Source organism: Akebia trifoliata, chromosome 9 (assembly GCF_017979445.1).
Source record: "Akebia trifoliata isolate Shusen 1 chromosome 9, ASM1797944v1, whole genome shotgun sequence".
NCBI lineage: Eukaryota > Viridiplantae > Streptophyta > Magnoliopsida > Ranunculales > Lardizabalaceae > Akebia > Akebia trifoliata.
The window spans coordinates 14,019,328-14,043,854 of NC_141383.1; the positions used below are offsets into that span (position 1 = coordinate 14,019,328).

A 24,527-nucleotide genomic window follows, 5' to 3' on the forward strand; every position below is an offset into this window, starting at 1 on the left:
TTGAAAACCATAATTGATGAGAATCGAAAATCAAGAAAATTTAACGAGATTTTTTTTTGACATTTATGATTTTTATTCCATTAATTTAAGAATCGACCTACGATGGTCTGTGGCCATTAGTCCCAAGCACTTGAGAAGAATGACTACTGTTCACATCACATCTAATTTCATAAATGTATACGTCCTTTGAAAATTGTGAAAGTGAATATTGGTGGAAAGCTAACAAAGTCTTTGAACCGTAAGATAAATTGAAGAGTAGAAGACGCGTTGATGGTTTTATCCGTGAGCGACCCGATTTTGCAACTAAAGTCTTCACAAAAGTCGGTCACATTACACAACCCACGACGCACGGCTAAGTCAATTTGAAAGGGGCTCCCAAACATGGAAAAAAAGACCTCAATTTGTCTTTGTGAATATTAGAGATACCCCTTCCATTTCCATGAATATTTTAGATGCCTCCTCTAGTTCTAAAATAATGACTTACTCCCTTAATATTTTAATTCTAAAAATGACTAAAAAATTTTGGATCAAAATACTCTAATGTAGAATGTGAAAATCCTTGTTTTTTTTTTATTGAAAAAACAAACTTCTTCCATTACTCAATCTTTATGATAAAAAACTTTATTAAGGGCAATTGTTAATTTTTTTTCCACCAAAGATTGGGATATTTTCTCTAAAATTTCCTTATTGTCATTTCTTAATTTGGTAGGAATTCTTTAATGTTTCCCAATGATATTAAAGATAAAATAAGAGAAAAATTTAGAATGAACAAGGGTTAAATGAAAATTATTTATTTTCTTCTCATTGATTTAAGAGACAAAACAAAATATAAAATAAAATAATTAATCAAATTGTAAAATCAAATAAAACAAGGGGCATTTGTTGATTGAATAAATAATTTTTTTTTCTTCAAGGTAGAAAAGGAATCAAGGTTTTTTTTGTGTAAGAGGTTGAATAGTGTATATGACCATGGTCAAGGGTATGCTATTACGTAAGTACCTCACCAAAAATGTAGAGGGTATGTTTAAATCAAGATGCTCCTTTTTCTGCTTTTTTAGAGGGTACACAATTCCTTTCTATTAGTCTCTCATAAAAGATTATGGTCAAGATACATATATCATCAATTTAAAAAGAACATAGAATAGCTAAAATATTCAAAAAAAAAATATAAACGGGGTGTATTTGTAAATTAACTAAAAACCAAACGGTCTATTTCATAGCCACCTTCTTATAGTCAACAAATGCAAAAGTATGTAACCTTCTTCTTGTTTACTCTTGACTCTTCTTCTCCCTCTCTTCCCTCTGCATCTCTTATCTCCCCTTCTTTTAAAATCACTCTCACATCTCCTCTGTCCCCCCAACAACTCTCTCTCTCTCTCTCTCTCTCTCTCTCAATGAACCCATACTTGTTTCCCTCCTCTCTCTTCTTGTTCTTCATCTTCATCCATCTACCCATCTCTCTAAGCGAAGACAACGAACTATTCATCCTCTGTCATCGCACATTTAATTGTGGAAACATCTCCAACATCACTTACCCTTTCTATGGAAACACCTACCCTTTCTATGACAACACCAGACCTAAAGAATGTGGTCATCCAGGGTTCGAACTCTTTTGCTACAATAATATTTCCACCACCATAGTGATTAATTCACATGTATACCAAGTGTTAGAGATCGATCAAACTGCACAAATTCTCAAAATCTCTCAGTTTCCTTCCGTCGACCCTTTTTGTCCTCATAAATATTTTAATACCACCTTCAATACTTCTCTCTTTAAATTCACTCGTGATTACCAGAACCTTACTTTGTTCTATGGTTGTAAATCTTTGCATGAAATACCCTATATTGTTTCATCCTCCACATTCTCGTGCATTAAAGATGATATGGTTATGGATAGTAATGTTTATTTTACCGCTGAGCCGACATCAAGGGATAAATTATTGCAGAATTGCAGTGATAATGTTTTAGTTCCAGTTTTTGAATCGGATGTGGACAAGGTTTTCAGTTATCCGTCAAGACTGTATGATGTTCTGAAGCAAGGTTTCGAAGTGAATTGGATTATAAATATCACACAGTGTCAAGATTGCGTTGGATCAGATGGACGATGCGGGTATAATTCCACTACAAATAGTTTGGTTTGCTTCTGCCATGATGGACCTTGTAATACCACATCTCCAGCATCTCCAGCATCTGGGAGTAAGTTAATTTCGATTTATTTTATTTTATTTTTAAATAGAATTTTAATTGAGGTAGTGGTAGTGGATATATGAACGCAATTGCAATAACAGAGGACATGAATTTAAGTAGAATTGAATGGAGGAACCTGATTCGTTTAGCCTGAACTCAAATTGTTGGGTTGAGGCTTTGATGACGAGGATGATAATGATGTTAGAACATCACCCATGTGAAATTTGAATGGAAGATCCGAAATTCTGTAATTTTTCATTAAGTTTGACTAAAATATATGCACATATAAAAAGAGTCAATCCCTAAGCTGTAGGGATGACATAGATAAACAGGGCTGATCCTTGATCCAACATTGGAGCGTGCACATCAAGAGCACGACACCTAATTTGCTGATTAATTATTGCAAATAATATTTGCCCAATGTTTTTGTCAAAAAATGTGTGCTATCTGTTGTGAGTTATAGATGTATTGCTGTGCTAAGAACTGGGATAAAATCTTTTTACGAACAAAATGACACTCAAGGTCTATGTATATTGCCTGTTAATGGAAAACAGGATTTTCTTTTGGGGATTGGGGATTAGGAATACCAAGATCAGTCGAGAGATATTTCAACCATTGAAGTTAGCGTGTGTGACACATGTGCAAGGCCCAACAATCAGCTTCTGTAGAAGTTTGTGAGACTATGCTTTCCTTTTTAGAATCCCAAGTTATAGGACTAAAACCAAGCATAGTCCAATATCCTTTAGAGGAACGTCGAGTAATAAGTCAAATAGCTTAGTTTGAATTACAAAATTCATGTAGATGAAGACTACTTGAGGATGATTAGAGAATGCCTTTTCCTGGAGATCCTTTTCTCAGGGCAACATCCATATGAGTGGTGCGGGGAGCTTGCATTAATCGACTCCGGATATGAATAGTGGAAGCAATGTTGGGCTTGGTTATGGTGAGATATATAAGACAATCCACTGAGTTCTTGTAATGTGGAGGATCAGGTAACAATTTACCATCGGCAGGAGGAAGACAAAGATGTTTCACTATAGGAAACGCAAAACTCCTTGCACCCAATAATCCCATGTCATCTAGGATGCTAATGTTTACTTTTGTTGAGAAAGGAAAAATCATTTTTGTTGATAACTTAGGTTTCTAGGCATCTTAGAGCACCTGAGTAATCCCATAGGGCACACATATCAACCCTTCCACACATGCTAGGTGTACAGTGTACTGGGATAAATCCTAGGGGGTGACCACCAAACAAAGGAAATAATCCTTTATGGGAACGAGCCACTTCTATGCCAAGAAAATATTTCAGTAGGCCAATCTTTTTTATTCAAAAAAACTTGTTTTCCAAAAAAAAAAAATTTAACTCTTTGACGGTAGAATAATCATTCCCAGTTATTATGATGTCATTCACATAAAAAAGGACAAAGGTGGGAGAGACCCTGTATCTTGGTGAAAATGGATTAGTTGGCTCGTGATTGAGAAAAACTTGATTCTTGGAGAGCGGATGAAAACTTTGCAAACCAATATTGAGAAGACTGTTTTAAACTATTTAAGGATTTGTTTATTTTGCGCACCCAATTCTCCCCCTGATGAGAAAAATCTGGTGGAAGAGACATGTAAACCTCCTCTTCATCACCGCGTAAAAAGCATTGTGCATATTTAACTAGACTAGACCACAGCTTGATAGCTGCAACAACAAAGGGAACGCAAATTGTAACTAGCTATGATACTGGAGAACAAGTCTCATGTTACTCCATCCTTTTTTCTGAGTGAATCCATTAACCACCAATGAGCTTTGTATCGCTCAATTGAGCCATCAGACTTGAACTTCACCTTAAGACCCATTTGCAGCCAGTGGAGTTTTTTAATTAAGGAGATAATGAGGGTCCAAGTATTATTTTGCTCCAGAGCAGCCATTTCTACAACCATGGCATCACGCCATTGAGGTAGGTTCATAGCTCGTGAAAAAGAAGTAGGTTCAAGTGTGAAAGAAATGGCTACAAGAAAAGATTTATAAGCAACAAAAAATTTATCATATGAAAGGAAGTGTTGTAAGGAGTAGAATGTAACTATTGGTGTATAAAGGATGGAGTAGTGGTGAGTAAATGAGAGACAGCCAAGCATTGTAGTCATTGCGGGTTGGAAGAATGATGTTAGAATAAGATATTGGTGTTGGAGTAAGGAGTGACAAGTCCATGGGGCCTGGTGGCTTAGTGGTTGTGGGCATAATCACAAAGTTAGAGTATGGGTTTAAAGTGACAAGGGAAAATTTAGAAAAAAGGAAAACAACAGGAAAAAATGTGAAAGAAATGAAAAAAAAAAAGAAAACTACAATACATATTAAAACTTATGAAATAGGTGTGAGTGTGTGTTTTTAACATACATTAGGTAAGACTCCAATATATTTTTGAGAAAAAAGAACATAATCTTGAATATCTATGCATAATAGCATGTCTCCGTTCAGCATAAAAATGGGCTTAAAAGCTTAAAACATTAGCAACCTCAATGTGATGGCGATGTTTCTGCTCAACAATCTCATTCAATGGGGGGATGTCAACTTGATGCAGAGAAAAGATGGATTAGATCCAACCAAATGTCACAGTCAGTGTCTGCATAAAGAATGCTATTTGCCAAATTACCAGAGGTTGAGTGAAGGATCCAAGAAATTACAAGATCATTGCAGCGTTCCAAATGAGCTATTCGGGAAGTAGATACTGTTTAGAGCTGGTGCCATTAACAAAGTTTGTTTTGGCATAAAGAGCATGGTCATATCATGAATCCATGTGCCATGATTATCTCCAGAGAGGAGGTGAAACAAGCACAACCGTGGAGCTGTCTGGATGAGAAGGGATCATTGATTGAACCAGATGTTTCAGAACCCAAGCATCTAGCATTGGAGTGGCAGAATTTTGAGAAATGTGGTCTGCCATTAAAAGAAGCAGATTGTAACCCCCCCACCCACCCACCCACACACATACATAGGGGAAAAAAATAATGAAGGAGATGATGGAGAAAAGCAGTCCTAAAGGTGCTCTGATACAGAGTGAAATTTGAATGGGTCGATCCAAAATTCTTTACTTTATATGTGAGAGATTGATTATAATCTATACACATACTAGAGTCAATCCATAAATTTTAGGGATGAGATAGAGAGATCACTGTTTATATTAACAGATCCCTAAATTGTAGGGATGAAATAGATAAAGATGGCTGATCCTTGATCCAAATCTAAGAATCCAAGATTGTGTATGGTGGTCCACTGTCCTCCATGTTTTAAGTATTTAGGAACTAAATTTTTTGGATTCCTTAAAAGAGTCAATATAGAGATCACTCATCTATAAAGGAATACAACAGCATCCCTATTATGTATCAATTTTATTCCATCACTAAGAGACCTAGCTGACCCATCTTGAGAGAGCCTAGAATAACGGTTCTCCAAGGGGATTGTTTGCTCAATTCTTTTGAATTATCATTAGTTAAAGTTCTTGAGATGTTATTGGCTTTAATGGTTAGTAAAAATATTCATGATGATCTTATTCAATAGTGTGTTAGATTGTTTGATTGTTATTACTGTAAATCACTACGTCATAATGCGTCAAAAACGACTGACCAAGACAGTCGTTTTTTCAAAAAACGACTGCCCCTACAGTCGCAAATAGAGTCGTTTTAAAAGGAGTGGTTTTTAAAAAGCGACAGATCAAAACAGTCGGAAAAAACGACTGTCCACAGCAGTCGGAAACAAACGACTGTCCACGACAGTCGGAAAAAACGACTGTCCACGGGGGATATAGCGACGGTTGGCATTAGTGAATGCTTTAATTTATGGTTGAGACTTGGGGGTGAGTCCAGTTTTTTATATTTTCTGACTACATATATATATTTTGCATAATTAGAAAGATACTGTAGCAACTTCATCCCAAATAGATGATTTACTAGGGACTCATAGCATACCATTCGAAATAAATCCAATGGTCTACATGTTCCATTTTGTAACTGAAAAAAAGTAGATGTCTTCAGACTGTGTTTGAATGTCTGAGATTGTTTTCGTATGCTAGATAAAATAATAACATGCTTTAAAAAAATTAATAAGCTTGTAAATGATAACAATGGAAAGATTATTAAACGATTTTATGAGAAAGAATGGAGCTAGAAGATTGATTGAAGAAGAGAACAATGTGAGGGAGGAGAAAGATTGGAGAGAGGTAGGAGACAAACTCCTTTGACTAAGCTTGAAAATTCAAAAAATTGAACCTACTCAATGTAACATAATGTATTTATAATATTTCAGAGAGACTCAATTCTTATATCCATAACAATTTGGTCCCTCTAATGTACAATATCTCTAAGGAGCCCCCAAAAAAGGTTGTTATATTATTTTCTATTCCTTATAACTTCTATAAAACACTTTTCTACAATTTTGGTCAATTTTTTTGGATGCAGAAAAGATTTTTCTCAACAACCGTTATGGAAATATACTATTCAATCATATATATCTTGAAGAGTTTGATAAAACTTATCAAATATCATCAAGACCCGGATTTATGTGTCCAATAGAAATAGAGAAATTATGAATTGGAACATATAATTTCTTTAATAAGGTGGTGGATCCTCTGCTGGATATTTGTTACAACTTAAGTGTAATGTTAATTACACAAAATACCCATGATGTACCTACACAAGTCTAGCATCACTGGATGGTAAACCAAAATAACTAGTACATAGTAAGAATAAATTCCTATAGGGATAAGCTGATATATGTGAGAATACATCTTTCACTGTATACCCTTTGAATTCGGACTAATAAATAATAGTACATGTCAGTCTGAACTCAACTACTTCAATGATCGAGATAATATTAGCTATGATTATTTCAGGTTCATAAGAAACTGCACACACAAGTTTTTTCACTTTGTTGTCCAAAACCCCTTTGTACCCATCCTACAATATGTTTCCTAAGAACCTACTTTCATCTCATGAAAATTATAGGAATACCCACCTAATGTGATTATGCATGAAGATTGATTATCTTGATATAAATCACAATGAACAAAATTTATATATGAGAAAAATGGATTTGCCAGGACAAATATTTCAAACATTATTCTTCACAATTTTTTTAGGGTCTCGGCCGTAATTTGCTAATATCATCAAAGAATATCGGTGTCAAGTTTTAGCACATTTCCAAGGATTTTTCCCAGCAAAATAGCATAAATGGTGTTTTAAATCTCTTATAAATAAGATAACGAATTTGAAAGTCCACCTCCTATTAAGACCCTTCTGCGTCAAAAATTGTTTTATTAAAAACACCAAAAGATTCATTTTGTAAAACAATCAGTAATGGTTGAAATAAACTAAATCAGTCCTACCTGACATGTTTAGTCAATAGTTAGCTTACTTGCATATAATACATTGAATTTTTGAAATTATGGTAAATTTTTCGAATTTATCAATTAAAACATAAATCAAGTGCCAACATAGCTAAGTTGATAAGACGTGTGGAGTGTTGTTCCCATCTCCTAGGTTCAAATCCCATTCTACCCAACTTCACCTTTCTAACCATTAACCCCTTAACTATAAAAAATATATATATAGAAATATTGAATTGCAATATTTCATGCATTTTATTTTCTGCAAACCAAAAACTACAATTTTACATGATCACTAGAAAATATTCTCTTGATTTTATCAGTGCCCCACTGTACAAAACTTTTAACAGTACTTTTCAGTTGAAAACTGAACTTTTCTTACACTTCTTATTCTATATTCTTCACAATTGTCAAATTGCTATGCAGAGACCCATCTTTTATATGATCATGTTGAAGATTTGCAGAAATGTTTAAGTTACATTGATATTATTTTTCATCTTTCAATTAAATCCACATCTTGATTGCTCTGCAAGGGATTGAACACTCAAGGTGCTTATAGTTAATTAACCTATCAAAGTATTTCTCATGATGGTTTCTATTTTTCAGCATGTTAGTCTATTTAAACCTTGTATTATCTTTCTTTTTCTTTCAGCCTAGCACATTAATATGTCATGCATCCAAGAGTAAATTAATTGCTTTTTGTCCTATTTCTTTGCTTACAGGTGTATTAGCAGTTGTAATCATTATTATTATACCTACAATGGTAGTTATATTATGTTGCTTGAGAAGAAAATTATCTTTACATAAATTGTTCTTTTGGAAGAAGAAAACAAAGAATGCTCAAAGTTTGGAGATGTTTCTAAAGAATCATGGATTCTTGATTTCAAAAAGATACAAATATTCAGATATCAAGAAAATGACAAGCTCCTTCAAGGAAAAATTAGGCCAAGGAGCTTATGGTGACGTGTTTAGAGGAAAGCTATTTGACGGGCGTATGGTGGCTGTGAAGGTATTGAGAGAATCAAAAGGTAACGAAGAAGAATTTATTAATGAGGTCGCAAGTATTAGCAGGACTTCCCATGTTAATGTTGTCACTATGCTAGGTTTTTGTGTTGAGGACTCCCAAAGAGCTCTTATCTATGAGTTCATGCCCAATGGATCTCTTGAAAAGTTCATATATGATGAAAAACCATTACAGAAATATCCTCACCTTCAATGGGAGACGCTATACAAAATTGATATTGGCATTGCTCGGGGACTAGAGTACTTGCACCGTGGTTGTAACACACGAATAGTACATTTTGATATAAAGCCTCATAACATTCTTCTAGATCAAGACCTTTGTCCGAAAATTTCTGATTTTGGGCTCACGAAATTGTCACTTACAAAAGAGAGTATCATATCGATGATGGGTGCTAGAGGGACTCCAGGGTATATTGCACCAGAATTGTTTAATAGAAACTTCGGAGGAGTCTCACACAAGTCAGATGTATATAGCTATGGAATGATGCTACTCGAAATGGTTGGAGGAAGAAAAAACTTTGATGTGGGAGTAGAAAATATTAGTGAAATATATTTTTCACAATGGATTCACAAGCATCTTGATACATGCAGAGATCTAGAACTACGTGGTGTTATAACTACAGAGGATGAAGAAATTGCACGAAAAATGATTTTAGTAGGTTTGTGGTGCATACAAATGGATCCATCAAATAGGCCTGCAATGAATAGAGTGTTGGAGATGTTGGAAGGAAGCCTTAATGAATTGAGAATTCCACCCATGCCATTTTTCACTTCTCCTTCGAGATCACGAGCAGCATCTTCAACCACATCAATTTTGTAAGATAGTTATTGTATGCTGCATTTGAATATTTCTTTCAATCGGGAGGAATTAAAATTCATTTCATTTCATGGAAAAATAAGTAATTTATGTTTTTGTTCAGATTATGAATACATGTTATAGTAATTTGTTTTGTAAGTCTAAGATTAATTGCAGTAGATGGATGATAATATAAAGAATTAAGGATATAATTTCACTTTCTATAATTTATATAAATATTTATTGTATGGAGGTAAGTGTGATTGTGATATTGATTGATTTTTTAATTATGTAAAATTTTGATCAATTTTCTAATTTCATTGAAGTATACTTGCATTATATTTATTTTATTAAAACCGGGTTTGTTGGGGTACATTATTATCTTGAAAAACAGTTAGTTATAGAGTTAGAATCCGGATTTAAGTGTGTGATCAAAGGGATAGTAAATAGCCAAATATCAAACAATCTAGAGGATGGACATTTACCGTCAATGTTGTATCTCTCAAGCTTAATTCTACGATCTTTTTTCTATGCAAAGGAGGAGCTAGGGTCATCCCCGCGCACCTATTTCTATTAGTTAAAGAAAGAGAGAAGTCTCCAATTGCATGTTTTTGATAGGAGGGAAAAGGTTTCCTCATGTTTTGAAATATAACTAAATTTTATTCATGAATTTACTCTCTCTATATAAACAAAGAGAGAAGAAATAAGTTTTGGAAACAACTTCAAAATTTGTACTTAATAACTTGTTAAACTTACTAACTTAAACAACTACTAATTAGTTATGATTCCATTTTGAGCAAGTAAATAGGAAAGTTTGTTTGGATGATAATTCCTTCTACCAATCCTCTAATATGGGTCATGCCCTCCCGATGAAAAAAAAAAGACTTTAATTGGAGCCTCTTCTTCATCAAGATTTCTATTGTCATCTATGTTGTCAGGGAAAATTGTATTGGTTTGCAAGTCGAAGTTGGTACAGTTTCTCTTATCACTTCTTCTAATGAAATAATTCAAAACATCAAATCTTCTTGGCCGGTCATTTCTATCGCAAAGTCCCTAAATAAATGTACCAATCAAGGCTCGCTAGGACCACCACCTTTATATGTTTTGCAAGATGTTTGAGTTCATTTTGGTTAGTTCCCGCACCTTGTCCCAATTGTACCATCCAAGTTTTCATAATTAATTGGTTTGAAATACGTCAACATAGTTGTCAATATTCAAAATCTATGACATCATCAAAATAAACGTTGTTAACGAACATAATGGGTCAACGAAATCTAGGGTGCAGACCTCATCTTACATTTCACGGGGTAACTTTCACCTATTTTGTAAGGGAATTTACTAAAATACCCCAATATTTTCTATATTAAGAAGGATTGGTAAGTAAGGTATATAAATACTAGGAGTGATTAATGCTAATTACAATTTCTAGATTAGGCTTACCTTCTATATCTTGGTTGATGTAAACTTTATAATAATCTATTAAGATTCATGTAATGTTCATCCAAGATTCCTAATAAAATTAGTTTTCTACATTATAGATCGTTTCAATGTAATTTATTTATATGGTTTGTGTGGATTTTTAAGGAAAAATAAGAATTTTAGGGTAAAAATAAAAATATTTGGAAAGAGGTTGAGACAAGATCATCTTGAAAAAATAAAAATAGAATAAAAATAGTCCCTCACAAGAAAGACCGAGGTCTAGGTGGTATGTCATCTATTTCAGCTTTCCAATTTTGTAAAATAGGAGTAGTACCTCATGAAAACCTTAAACAAGTTAGTATTTATATATATTACACATAACTGAAGAGAGCTTGAAAAAATTGTTAGACAAAAAATATCTTAAGGTATAAAAATCTATTGCTCTTTACCAATTGTATGTCTTGACTTGGTACTTTTGACTATTGGGGTGACAACTATGTCAGCTTTAGTCCAATTGTGATCTGAGTATCCAAATAATGGTTTTAAAATCCTCTCGCCTTCCTAGTTCGTATGACGAGGTAAAAAAAAAAAATTCTTATTTTCTTATAGATAAGATAACAAGTACTTAATTATTTTGTATATAAAATAATAATAATAACCCGTTCCAGTAGAGTTTTTTATATTTTATAATGATTAAATTAGTTATTTTGGATCTTAGACAAGTCAATGTGAAGGACCACTCACATAGATTATCTCGCTTGGTCTTCTCCAAGACTAGGATTACTTCCCCAAAGGTCATCTCGATGTTGGACAGGTTTTAAAACCATGTTCAAAATACTCTTTGATTTATTTGAAAACTACCTAATGGAGGTCGACATGCGCCAATTAAAACAAGTCATTACATGTAAAATGTTCATTTTTTTTCTAAGGACGTGTAGAAATATGAATAAACAAGTGGAAATTTGATACCAACGATTGAACAAAGAATTAGACATCTCCCAAAAATTTCATCGGCACATTGACCTAAGTAATTGGATTTGCTCACATAATACCGATCTTAGTATGATTCACTCTGGCTTTGTGGATCATAATGAATCAAGTAAGAATATATTTGTGGATTCAACGATTGTTATTCATTGAATTATTTTCATGGGATTTGACGAAAATAATAGAGTACATATTTAAGTGAATAAAATTGTGAAGAGACAACATATTTGCTTGCGAAATCCATTACATGTAAAAATGAAAAAACAAAAGTACTTTTTTATTTTGTATATATGGTACTTTTTTATCCTCCAAGACATCTTCAATTCGCTAAAAGAATTCGCTTCTCTTAGTGCAAGGATTGCTGGTGAAGAGTTGATTCTTTTTATTGTTTTACTAGAGTTTGCCCCTCTTTTAGGATAAAGGGGTAGAAGATAAACAAATAATAATAAAATTAAAGAATTATTAAGAAAAGAGGTATAGGGTCAGGGCATCTTCTTTTAATTGAATCGGAAGTTTTGGGTTCGGATTTTCTCTGGCCATGAAGGAGAGGATGGGTAATCTTGCCCAAAGCCTATGACGTTATCTAATGCGGCCGACGAAAGTGAGCTTCAATTTTGTATTCTAGTTTGATCACTTATATTGTGATCTTGTAATTGTAAACTCATCAATTTAATCTATGGTTTTAACTAACAAAATAGAGATTCAAAATCTGTAATCTTTGTTATTGTGTTAGTTTATTTCCTGAATAATTATGGGCCTACACAATTTTTTATTTTTATTTTACTTTTAATTTTTATGGTCGATATGGATGCCGATCATAATCTTGTTCTATGATTTTTCTTTTGTTTTTTATTTTTTTGATTTTGATTTTTTAATATTATTTCGTTCATTGTGATTGGTGAATTAGAGGAATGTGCTATTGTTTGTTAAACCTCCAAATTCGACGGTCATACTCTATGGATTTTTTTTTTATTTTTTTTTAAAGTACATTCTCCAATAATTTGATAGTCTAGGACTGTCAAAAAAAAAAATTTTACAAGAGAATATTTGACTGGCATATTTGACAAATTTTTCAAAATTTGACGGACTAAAACCGTCAAATATGGGCATTTTTTACATAGTGAAAGTTTGATGGGATAGTATTGAAAAAGAGAAGGGAAGAAGAGAGGAAATTCAATAAAATTGAAAGGGGTAAAGAGGAAAGGCAATTTTATTGTGGACTTCACTCTACCATAAATGGAATGTACGTTTCTCTTCGTAATTGTAATTTAGGATTTCACAGTTATGTTTTATTATATATATGTCACTAAATAAATCGGATGCACATGAATTATAAAGATCAATATTATATTTTATTAAAGTGTCATTTTAATTAACTTTGAGAATTATTTTAAAATTTTCAAATAGATATATTTTAGCTTTATAACAAACAACAAAAGAATTTTCAAAGCCGAATTTGAATCAAACCAAACAACAAAAAAATAAGGTGACAATAGGGGTGCCCATTTAATTGGAATGGACATTATAATAAAAATGAAAATCTCAATTCTGGAGTTTTTTTTTATTGGAGTTAATTAGAAAATGGAATAGAAAATCAAATTGATTGAAAACCATAACTGATGAGAATCAAGAATCAAGAAAATTTAATGAGATTTTTTTTGGCATTTATGATTTTGGTTCCATTAATTTAAGAATCGACCTATGATGGTCTGTGGCCATTAGTCCCAAGCACTCGAGAAGAATGAATATTCACATCTAATTTCATAAATGTATACGTCCTTTGAAAATTGTGAAGGTGAATATTGTTGGAAAGCTAACAAAGTCTTTGAACCGTATGATAAATTCTATGCGTGAGTGACCCGATTTTGCAACTAAAGTCTTTACAAAAGTCGGTCACATTACACAACCCACGACGCACGGCTAAGTCAATTTGAAAGGGGCTCCCAAACATGGAATAAAAGAATTCAATTTGTTTTTGTGACTATTAGAGATACCCCTTCCATTTCCATGAATATTTGAGATGCCTCCTCTAGTTCTAAAATAATGACTTACTCCCTTAATATCTTAATCCTAAAAATGACCAAATTTTTTTGAATCAAAGAATGTGAACATCCTTATTATTATTATTTTTTTATTGAAAAAACAAACTTTTTTAATTACTCAATCTTTACGATAAAAAACTTTATTGTGGGCAATTGTTAATTTTTTTTCCACCAAAGATTGAGATATTTTCTCTAAAATTTTCTTATCTGCATTTCTTAATTTGGTAGGAATTCTTTAATGTTTCCCAATGATATAAAAGATAAAATAAGAGAAAAATTTAGAATGAACAAGGGTTACATGAAAATTATTTATTTTGTTCTCATTGATTTAAGAGACAAAACAAAATATAAAATAAAACAATTAATCAAATTGTAAAATCAAATAAAACGAGGGGCATTTGTTGATTGAATAAATAAATTTTTTTCTTCAAGGTGGATAAGGAATCAAGGTTTTTTTTTGTAAGAGGTTGAATAGTGTATATGACCATGGTCAAGGGGTATGCTATACCTAAGTAACTCACCAAAAATGTAGAGGGTATGTTTAAATCAAGATGCTCCTTTTTCTGCTTTTTTAGAGGGTACACAATTCCTTTCTAGTAGTCTCTCATAAAAGATCATAGTCAAGATACATATATCATCAATTTAAAAAGATCATACTCAACCTCATGTAGAGTGATTAATGTTAATTAGAATTTCAAGATTAGGCTTACCTTTTATATATATCTTTTTTTTTTTTTTTGCTAACCAAGTGTCTGGGCCAATTTGCGCGTACCAAGACTAATCTCGGGGAGGACTACCACAGCAACCCACCGCCATGGTCCCCCAGTTAAATCATGAGAAAAACCCAAGAGGAGAATCGAACCCGTGACGTGCGCCTAACCCACACACTTCACATGCTCGCCCTTACCACTTAGGCAACCCATGGGTGGGTATTACCTTTTATATCTTGGTTGATGTAAATTTTATAAATATAAAATTATGATTCATGTAATGATCATTCAAGATTTCAAGTAAAATTAGTTTTTTACATTATAAATCGTTTCAATGTAATTTATTTATATGATTTGTGTAGATTTTAAAGGAAAAATAAGAATTTTAGGATAAAAATAAAAATATTTGGAAGGAGGTTGACAAGATCATCTTGAAAAAAAAAAAAATTTGTCCCTCACACGAAAGACCGAGGTCCAGGTGGTATGTCATCAATTTCAAATTGGAGTACTAGTACCTCATGAAAACCAAAAACAAGTTAGTATTTATAAATATTACACATAACTGAAGAGAGCTTGAAAAAATTGTTAGACAAAAAATATCTTAAGGTATAAAAATCTATTGCTCTTTACCAATTGTATGTCTTGACTTGGTACTTTTGACTATTGGGGTGACAACTATGTCAGCTTTAGTCCAATTGTGATCTGAGTATCCAAATAATGATTTTAAAATCCTTCGCCTTCCCAGTTCGTCTAACGAGATAAAAAACAGAAATAAAAACTTATTTTCTTATAGATAAGATAACAAGTACTTAATTATTTTGTATTTAAAAATAAATAAATAAATAAGATAACCCGAGCAAGTAGAGTTTTTATAAAAAATACATAACCCGACTTAATAGAGTTTTTTATATTTTAAAATGATCAAATAAGTCATTTTGGATCTTAGACAAGTCAATGTGAAGGACAATTCACATTGATTATCCCGCTTGGTCGTCTTCAAGACTAGGATTACTTCCCTAGTGGTCATCTCGATATTGGACAGGTTTTAAAATCGTGTTCAAAATACTCTTTGATTTATTTGAAAACTACCTAATGCAGGTCGACATGAGCCAATTAAGACAAGTCATTACATGTAAAAAGTTCATTTTTTTCTAAGGATGTGTAGAAATATGAATAAACGAATGAGAATTTGATACCACCAATTAAACAAAGAATTAGACAACTCCCAAAAATTGCATCGGCACATTGACCTAAGTAATTGGATTTGAATACTGATCTTAGTGTGATTCACTCTAGTTTTGTAATCACAATGAATCAAGTGAGAATATATTTGTGGATTCAACGATTGTTATTCATTGAATTATTTTCATGGGATTTGACGAAAATAATAGAGTACTTATTTGAGTGAATAAAATTGTGAAGAGACAACGTATTTGCTTGCGAAATCCATTACATGTAAAAGTAAAAAAAACAAAAATACTTTTTTTTTTGTATATATGGTACTTTTTTATCCCCCAAGACATCTTCAATTTGCTAAAAAAATTCGCTTCTCTTAGGTCATCATTACCATTGAAGAGTTGATTTTTTTTATTATTTTACTAGAGTTTGCCCCTCTTTTCGGTTAAGAGGGTAGAAGATAAAAAAATAATAATTAAATTGAAGAATTATTAAGAAAAGAGGTATAGGACTAGGGCAACTCTTTTGATTGAGGGTAAAAGGGGAAAGATAATAAAATTGGATTGAATAGTATTGAAAAAGAAATAGGAAGAGAAGAGGAAATGCAATTTTATTATAGACTCTATCATAAACGGTATGTATGCTTATCTTCGTAATTATAGTTTAGGATTCTACAGCTATGTTTTGTTATATAGATGTCACGTCACGGGTTCGATTCCCCTCTTGGATTTTTCTCATGATTTAATTGGGGGACCATGACAGTGGATTGTTGTGGTAGTCCTCCTCGAGATTAGTCGTGGTGTGCGCAAGCTGGCATGGACACTTGGTTAGCAAAATATATATATATATATATATATATATATAGGTGTCACTAAATAAATGGGATGTATAAGAATTATAAATATCAATATTATATTTTATTAAATTGTCATTTTAATTAACTTAGAGAATTATTTTAAAATTTTCAAATAGATATATTTTAGTTTTATAACATCCGCAAATATTATCTTCTCTATCTTTTTCAATAATATCATTTCAACCTTATTGTCTTTCTTCTTTGACTATCTTAATATTAAAGAACATTCTTATGAGCATGGGCAAACTCTTATTATAGTATAGAACTAACAAATTTATCTAAGGAAACAAACTTTTATTTATTTTTTTTCGCTCGATTTTAACTCCCAAGGAACTTAACTTGCAAAATCCATAAATGAATCATCTATTCTTATTTCAACAAATTGATTTTATTTTAAAGTGGGAAATCACAAAGTCGAATTTGAATCAAACCAAACAACAAAAGAATAAGGTGACAGTAGGGGGTGCCCATTTAATTGGAATTGACATTATAATCGAAAATGAAAGTCTCAATTCTGAAGCTTTTTTTATTGGAGTTGATTAGAAATGGGAATAGAAAATCAAATTGATTGAAAACCATAACCGATGGGAATCGAAAATCAAGAAAATTTAACGAGATTTTGTTTTGGCATTTATGATTTTGATTCCATTAATTTAAGAATCGACCTATGATAGTCTGTGGCCATTAGTCCCAAGCACTTGAGAAGAATGAATGTTCACATCGAATTTCATAAATGCATACGTCCTATGAAAATTGTGAAAGTGAATATTGGTGGAAAGTTTCCAACGTCTCTGAACCGTAAGATAAATTGAAGAGTAGAAGACGCGTTGATGGTTCTATGCGTGAGCGACCCGAATATTTAGATGTTACATTTGCAACTGAAGTCTTAACAAAAGTCGGTACATCACACAACCTACGAGGCACGGCAAAGTCAATTTGAAAGGGGCTCCCATACATAGAAAAAGCGACCTTAATTTGTTTTTGTGAATATTAGAGATACCCCTTCTATTTCGGTGAATATTTTAGATGCCTCCTCTAATTCTAAAATAATGACTTACTCCCTTAATATCTAAAAATGACTAAATTTTTTTAAATCAAAATACACTAATCTGGAACGTGAAAATCTCTGTTTATTTATTGAAAAAATTAATCTTCTTCAATTACTCAATCTTTACGGTAAAATTTTTTTTTGGGCTAATTGTTATATTTTTTTTCCCACCAATGATTGGGATATTTTCTCTAAAATTTTCTTATCTTCATTTTTTAATTTGGTAGGAATTCTTTTATGTTCCCCAATGATATAAAAGATAAAATAAGAGGAAAATTTAGAAAAAAACAAGGATTACACGAAAATTATTTATTTTCTTCTTATTGATTTAAGAGATAAAATAAAATATAAAATAAAATAAAATAATTAATCAAATTGTAAAACCAAATAAAATGAGGGAGGGCGTTTGCTGACTGAATAAATAAATTTATTTCTTTAAGGTGGGAGAGGTATCAAGGTTTTTTTGTGTAAGAGGTTGAATAGTGTATTTGACCATGGTCAAGGGGTATGCTATCAATTTGAACCTTGAGGTGGGAGAGGTATCAAGGGTTTTTTGTGTAAGAGGTTGAATAGTGTATTTGACCATGGTCAAGGGGTATGCTATCAATTTAAATCAAGATTCTCTTTTTTCTGATTTTTTGGAGAATACACCATTCCTTTCTATTAGTCTCTCATAAAAGACCATAGTCAAGATTAAAAAGAACGTAGAATAATAGCTAAAATATTCACCAAAAATATAAAAAGGGTGTATTTGTAAATTATCCAAAAATCAAACAGTCTCTTTCATAGCCACCTTCTCATAGGTCAACAAATGCAAAAGCATGTAACCTTCCTCTTGTTGACCCTTGACTCTTCTTCTTCCTCTCCTTCGTCTGCATCTCTTTATCTCCCCTTCTTTCAAAATCACTCTCACATCTCCTCTGTCCCCAACAACTCTCTCTCTCAATGAACCCATACTTGTTTCCCTCCTCTCTCTTCTTGTTCTTCATCTTCAACCATCTACCCATCTCTCTAAGCGAAGACAACGAACTATTCATCCACTGTCGTCGCACATTTAATTGTGGAAATATCTCCGACATCACTTACCCTTTCTATGGCTACAACTATGGCAACACCAGACCTAGAGAATGTGGTCATCCAGGGTTCGAACTCTCTTGCCACTATAATACTTACACCATAATAGAGATTAATTCACATAAATACCAAGTGTTTGAGATCGATCAAACTGCACAAATTCTCCATATCTCTCTGTTTGATTTCTTCGAACCTCTTTGTCCTGATAAATATTTTAATACCACCCTCAATACTTCTCTCTTTAAATTCACTCATGATTACCAGAACCTTACTTTCTTCTATGGTTGTAAACCTTTGCATGAAATACCCCCCGTCAAATCGAAGTGCTTGAATGATGATATGAATGGTAATGTATATTTACCCTCTGGGCCGATATCAAGGGATGATTTATTGGAGAATTGCAGGGATAATGTTTCAGTTCCAGTTTTTGAATCGGATGTGAACAAGGATTTGACACATCCGTCAATACTGGAAGATGTTCTGATGAAAGGTTTCGAAGTGAATTGGACTATAAATATCAAACAGTGTCAAGATTGCGTTAGATCAGAGGGAGGATGCGGGTATAATTCCACTACAAATAGGTTCGTTTGCTTCTGCCATGATGGACCTTGTAATACCACATGTCCAGCATCTCTGAGTAAGTTAATTTCGATTTATTTTATTTTATTTTTAAATAGAATTTTAATTGAGGTAGTAGTAGTGGATATATGAACACAATTGCAATAACAGAGGACATGAATTTAAGTAGAATTGAATGGAGGAGCCAGCCCGATTGTTGGGTTGAGGCTTTGATGAAGATGATGATTATGATGTTAGAACATCACCCATGTGAAATTTGAATGGAAGATCCGAAATTCTGTAATTTTTCATTAAGTTAGACTAACATATATGCACATATAAAAAGAGTCAATCCCTAAGTTGTAGGGATGAGATAGATAAACAGGGCTGATCCTTGATCCAACATTGGAGTGTGCACATCAATAATTTGCTGATTAATTATTGCAAATAATATTTGCCTAATGTTCTTGTCAAAAAATGTGTTCTATCTGTTATGAGTTATAGATGTATTGCTGTGCTAAGAACTGGGATAAAATCTTTTTACGAACAAAATGACACTCAAGGTCTATGTATTTTGTCTGTTAATGAAAGACCGGATTTTCTACTGTGTGGAGAGCAACCTGAACATCACAAAACAAAGTAATGGATTGGGGATTAGGAATACCAAGATCAGTCGAGAGATATTTCAACCATTGAAGTTAGCGTGCGTGACACATCTACAAGGCCCGACATTCAGCTTCTGTAGAAGATTGTGAGACTATACTTTCCTTTTTAGATTCCCACGTGATAGGACTAAAACCAGGCATAGTCCAATATCCTTTAGAGGAATGTCAAGTAATAAGGCATGTAGCTTAGTTTGAATTACAAAATTCATGTAGATGAAGACTACTTGAGGATGATTTTTCCTGGAGATCCTTTTCTCAGGGCAACATCCATATGAGTGGTGCGGGGAGCTTGCATTAATTGACTCCGGATATGAATAGTGGAAGCAATGTCGGGCTTGGTTATGGTTTGATATATAAGACAATCCACTGAGCTCTTGTAATGTGGAGGATCAGGTAACAATTTACCATCAGCAGGAGGAAGACAAAGATGTTTCACTATAGGAAAAGCAAATATGTGACAGAGACATCCAAAAATATGATACTAATGTATAAGAAGTGTAATGGAAAGCATAGACATCTGAAAATATGTGACAGAGAGCCAGAACCAAATAAGAATTGAAAGGTGAAGAGTGCCGAAGAACCAGGGGAAAAAAATTCTGATTTATACTTCATTGGATAAAACCATGTGCAATAGATGCAATTGTCTACAATTATGATATAGACATATTGTACGTGTAACCAAGAAGAAAAATGGGAGAGGGATCCCAAATATGAATAGCCAATAGGTATTGATTCCAAGGGTAGAAACAACATATATTATTATGTGTTTTTTCCCTGATTGATCATATCCAAGATTTGATGTAGCAGTAGACTAGTAGTAAGTTTCTCTAGGAACTCTGTTTACAATTTTCATTTCTATTTTATTCCAATATTCTTTTTTATTATTCTTTAGTCTAAAATATGACCATCCCATGTCTATCTCTTTCGATGCATTTCACCTTCTACACCACCTAAAAAAATTCAATTTTGATTGCAATGCTTTTAGCTGTTACCGATGATGGTGATGTTGCTGTTCTTGATATGTAGTATTGACCTTGTAATTCGTGCTTCTTTTTCTTGACAAGTATTATAATCAGTCTTTAGAAATATTATATCTTGACAATGTAACCTACTCATGCATTCTCTGGAAAACTTGATGTTAACATCATACACATATAGATAGAAAGTTCAATCAAAGAGGGGGATAAACAAATAAAAATTAAAAAAGAGAAATAAATTTTTTTGTCTAAAAGACTGCAAAACAAGTCAAACCAATAACACAAACCTCTTCATTTAAACCCTTTCCTCTCTCTTTTCTCCTGTATCTTCTTCAATCCTTTCCTTGTAAATGGATCGCCACAGCTCGTTTATGTTCAAAGATTTCTTCCCAGTTTTTCTCAATTTCATCATCCTAGACTTAGTAGTAATGACTGTGTCAGTAGATCAACAATTCAAATCTTGTGAGCCTCAAAACTGTGGGAATGGCTTGAATATAAGCTACCCTTTCTGGATCGATCGTGTTCAAGAAGACTACTGTGGTTACCCAGGTTTCAGGATCAACTGTAAGAACCACGAGCCCATCCTTCGGACCTCTGGCAACGAATACATCATCCAAGATATCTCTTACAAAAATCAGTCATTTCGGGTGGTCAACTCAGGTTCAATGGATAAAACCTGTCCAATTCCTCTTCAGAACTTCACCTTCAATCGTGCACCCTTCAAATTTGGGACCAATGTTGCCAATCTGCTATTTTTCTACAACTGCTCTTTGTTTCCTAAAGGTAACATAATTTATCCAAATCCTTGTTTTGCAAATTCCACCATTCATTCATACGTCCTGTTTGTGCCTCCGGGTCTTTTGAGCAACTTGAAGCGTTCTTCATGGAATTGCAAATATTCAGTTGGTGCACCTGTCGAAGTTGATGGAGAGATGATGAGTTCTAAATTATTAGATCAAGGAAACTATGGAGTGATTTTGAAGAATGGGTTTAATTTAAAATGGACTGCAAGTGATTGCAATGAGTGCATTGAAAGCAGAGGACGTTGTGGATTCATTAAGGAAAAATTTGTGTGTTTTTGCCCTGATCGACCCCATCCCAAAAGTTGCAATGATGGTATGTCTATCACAGATTGCTGTCGTGTCCAATTTTTCTCTAACATTATTTCTAAATTATGCTCTTGTGGCTTCAATAGCAGAGAAGAAGTTTCTTCTTTGGCCTTTTTTCTGTTATAGTTTGTGTCTTAGTGAAAACTAAGAATTTGAACTTGTGAATCAGTAAACAAGAATAGAAAGTCTATTGTTGACAAGTATTCCAGGGAGTAGGTGATCTCTCTCTTTCTCATATTATATATATTAGTTTCTGTTAGTCTAACTAACACTGACCAAATCAGCCCCCTGTGAGACCCTGTGAACACAAATATCTGACTGATCATATAATACTATTATTTAAAGAGCTTCTATTGCCACACCAACTTTTGCTAACGCCACTCCAGACATGTGCTTTCTTTGGTGATTTACATATGAATTGAGGTGGCGTTAGCAAAAGTGATTGGCAATAGAATCTCTCTATGTAAATTCATTATTCTTTGATAGTCAACAATCCAAAAGTTCTATATTTCTGATGGCTAGGATCATCTGGTAGTGTCCGTTTTACTCGTAGAAACTCTCTCCTAAGAAGGGTTCATCAATAGTAATATTCAGAGAAAATAACTTTTTGCTATTGTTCATTAATTTGTGATTAGATAAAGATTGGGGAACAAAGTACTAAACATAGTGGCTCATGGTTTTAAGATCTTGATTTTGGTATTGTATCGGTACCCATTGGTTAAGGTTTGAACGGGCCGACCTGATCCGATTCAGACAAGTCAAACCATCCCAAACTGGCTCCACCTTAATTGATAAATATATGTTCAGATTTAAATAATATTTATTTTCCTATTACAAATTGGGTTAATAGATTCTACAATCACAAAATCTCATATTATTTAAATTACAAATATTTAAATTCTTAAAAAAGAAAAAGGAAAAATAATTGAATCTTACTGGGTTCCATTCTTTGGAGCTCAAGACCAGCATGGGAAAGGTACCAGGCATTTCCTCTCATTTTATTTGTTTGATGAAACCATGTTCCTTAGTGTTTTCTACCCAGTAGAAAAGCTATGCAAAGAACCTGGAATCAACTCATGTCCTTTAGGACTAAGACCCCCAATGTTTCCATATGTGGCTCCACAACTCTTAGATTTTTCTATGGAAATGTGTTTCCATGGGCCCTTCTTCCAACCCCTATGATAAATCCCATTCTTCCTTCTTTGTTTTTTGGAGTGGGGGTGTGGTGCGAAATCTCTATTTGAACTACCAATCAGTGACATGTCATTTTGAAATCATGCCCAACATGCCAATCTTTCCCCAAGTCTTTGATGATCAGTCTAAGTCAAATTAATGTTTCAACTGAAAAAGACAAGGCTGGTTGCAATACCAGCGCTAACCATGGTATTGAAACTCGGCCCATTTTTTAAAACTTCACTGAGTCAGCTTTGATCAGTTTTATGTGTTTCTTTCACACTTGTACATGATATTTTATGATTTTTTAAATGTTTATGATTGGTATAGAATGGGATTTTATGATTGTAGCATCTATTATTCCAGTTTATACAGGAAAAAAACGATTATTTGAAATCCAAATATTTTCAATTTAGGTCTAATTAGTTTGAACCAGTTTGGGAGGTTTTTACTCATCCCAGTCGGGTTGTCCTAGATTCAGGCAGCCCGATATTATTCCAAAATCTGGTTAAAACCATGGTACTAGCAAATTTCTTCTTTGTTCTTCTTATTTATTTATTACTTTTGTTGAGTTTGGTAGAGAAGATGTCCCATGTGTGTTAGGGTGGTGGGAGAATTATGAGTTTTCAACTTCACACTAAACTCAAGAACCTACAAACACCAAGTATTCCCTCCCCTTCCACTAGAGAAACCTTGGTAAAGTTAGTTTCCCATTCTCCAGCACCAGCAACCGGGAATGTAGGTTGTACATCTTGAATTGTGGCGAACCGGAACCAAAAATCCAATTTCAGACAGTAGGAAAGTTGGCACTACGTGGAAGAATTCAACTACGTGGCCAGAGGATACTAACTCACTTGAAATCTCATCTCTGTGATTTACTCAATAATTTCACATAACATGTCTATCCTCTTTCATTTAAAATTGCACAAACTCTTTCCTTTCCCAAATGCAAGCTTGGGGGTTCTTCTACTTCTCATCTAACATTCTTTCACACATTTCATGATTACATGCGTTACAGATATTTTTTATGATAAATTATCATTAACGATGGAAAGGCGTATTGAAGGAGACTGGGAAGACCTAAACAGAAAAGAAAAAAAAAAAAGAACTTTGGTGTCTCCATGACCTCAATGAAACTTATCCATTATGGCGACTCGGAAAACAAAAACGAAATGACATGAGTTCTATTTTTTAGAGTTTAGATAATGTTATATGCTGCTTCTCACCATTTTAACTCTTGTAGAAATCTAGCAAACCCTGATTTGAGCCATGTGATTTATCTGAAAAGTATGATTGAAAAGAGAGTATCAAGTGCTGTAAATGAAATAATAACAAGGATTGAAGTAGTGATCCTATCACTT

The 24,527-nt window shown here is 33.2% G+C and overlaps 3 protein-coding genes across 5 annotated transcripts in view; all 3 read left to right on the forward strand.

The window, feature by feature from the left end:
- Positions 1–24,527, forward strand: part of LOC147394333 (LEAF RUST 10 DISEASE-RESISTANCE LOCUS RECEPTOR-LIKE PROTEIN KINASE-like 1.2) — a 39,523-nt gene that overhangs the window by 11,051 nt on the left and 3,945 nt on the right. The window contains exon 1 of one of the 3 annotated variants that reach the window (XM_086453454.1): positions 18,444–19,321. The exons of the other annotated variants lie outside the window; for them this stretch is intronic. Coding sequence (XP_086309580.1) covers positions 18,556–19,321 — 766 coding nt within the window. The 5' untranslated portion in view covers positions 18,444–18,555. Of the gene's footprint in view, positions 1–18,443; positions 19,322–24,527 lie in introns of those variants that run through there. 3 annotated transcript variants of the gene reach the window in all.
- Positions 1,272–9,531, forward strand: LOC147394336 (LEAF RUST 10 DISEASE-RESISTANCE LOCUS RECEPTOR-LIKE PROTEIN KINASE-like 2.4). Its single transcript, XM_086453456.1, has 2 exons — positions 1,272–2,196; positions 8,276–9,531. Exons 1-2 carry the CDS (start codon positions 1,395–1,397, stop codon positions 9,394–9,396), a joined length of 1,923 nt encoding a protein of 640 aa, XP_086309582.1. The 5' UTR covers positions 1,272–1,394; the 3' UTR covers positions 9,397–9,531.
- Positions 19,419–24,515, forward strand: LOC147394337 (LEAF RUST 10 DISEASE-RESISTANCE LOCUS RECEPTOR-LIKE PROTEIN KINASE-like 1.2). Its single transcript, XM_086453459.1, has one exon. The coding sequence runs from the start codon at positions 21,235–21,237 to the stop codon at positions 22,117–22,119; it is 885 nt and encodes a 294-aa protein (XP_086309585.1). The 5' UTR covers positions 19,419–21,234; the 3' UTR covers positions 22,120–24,515.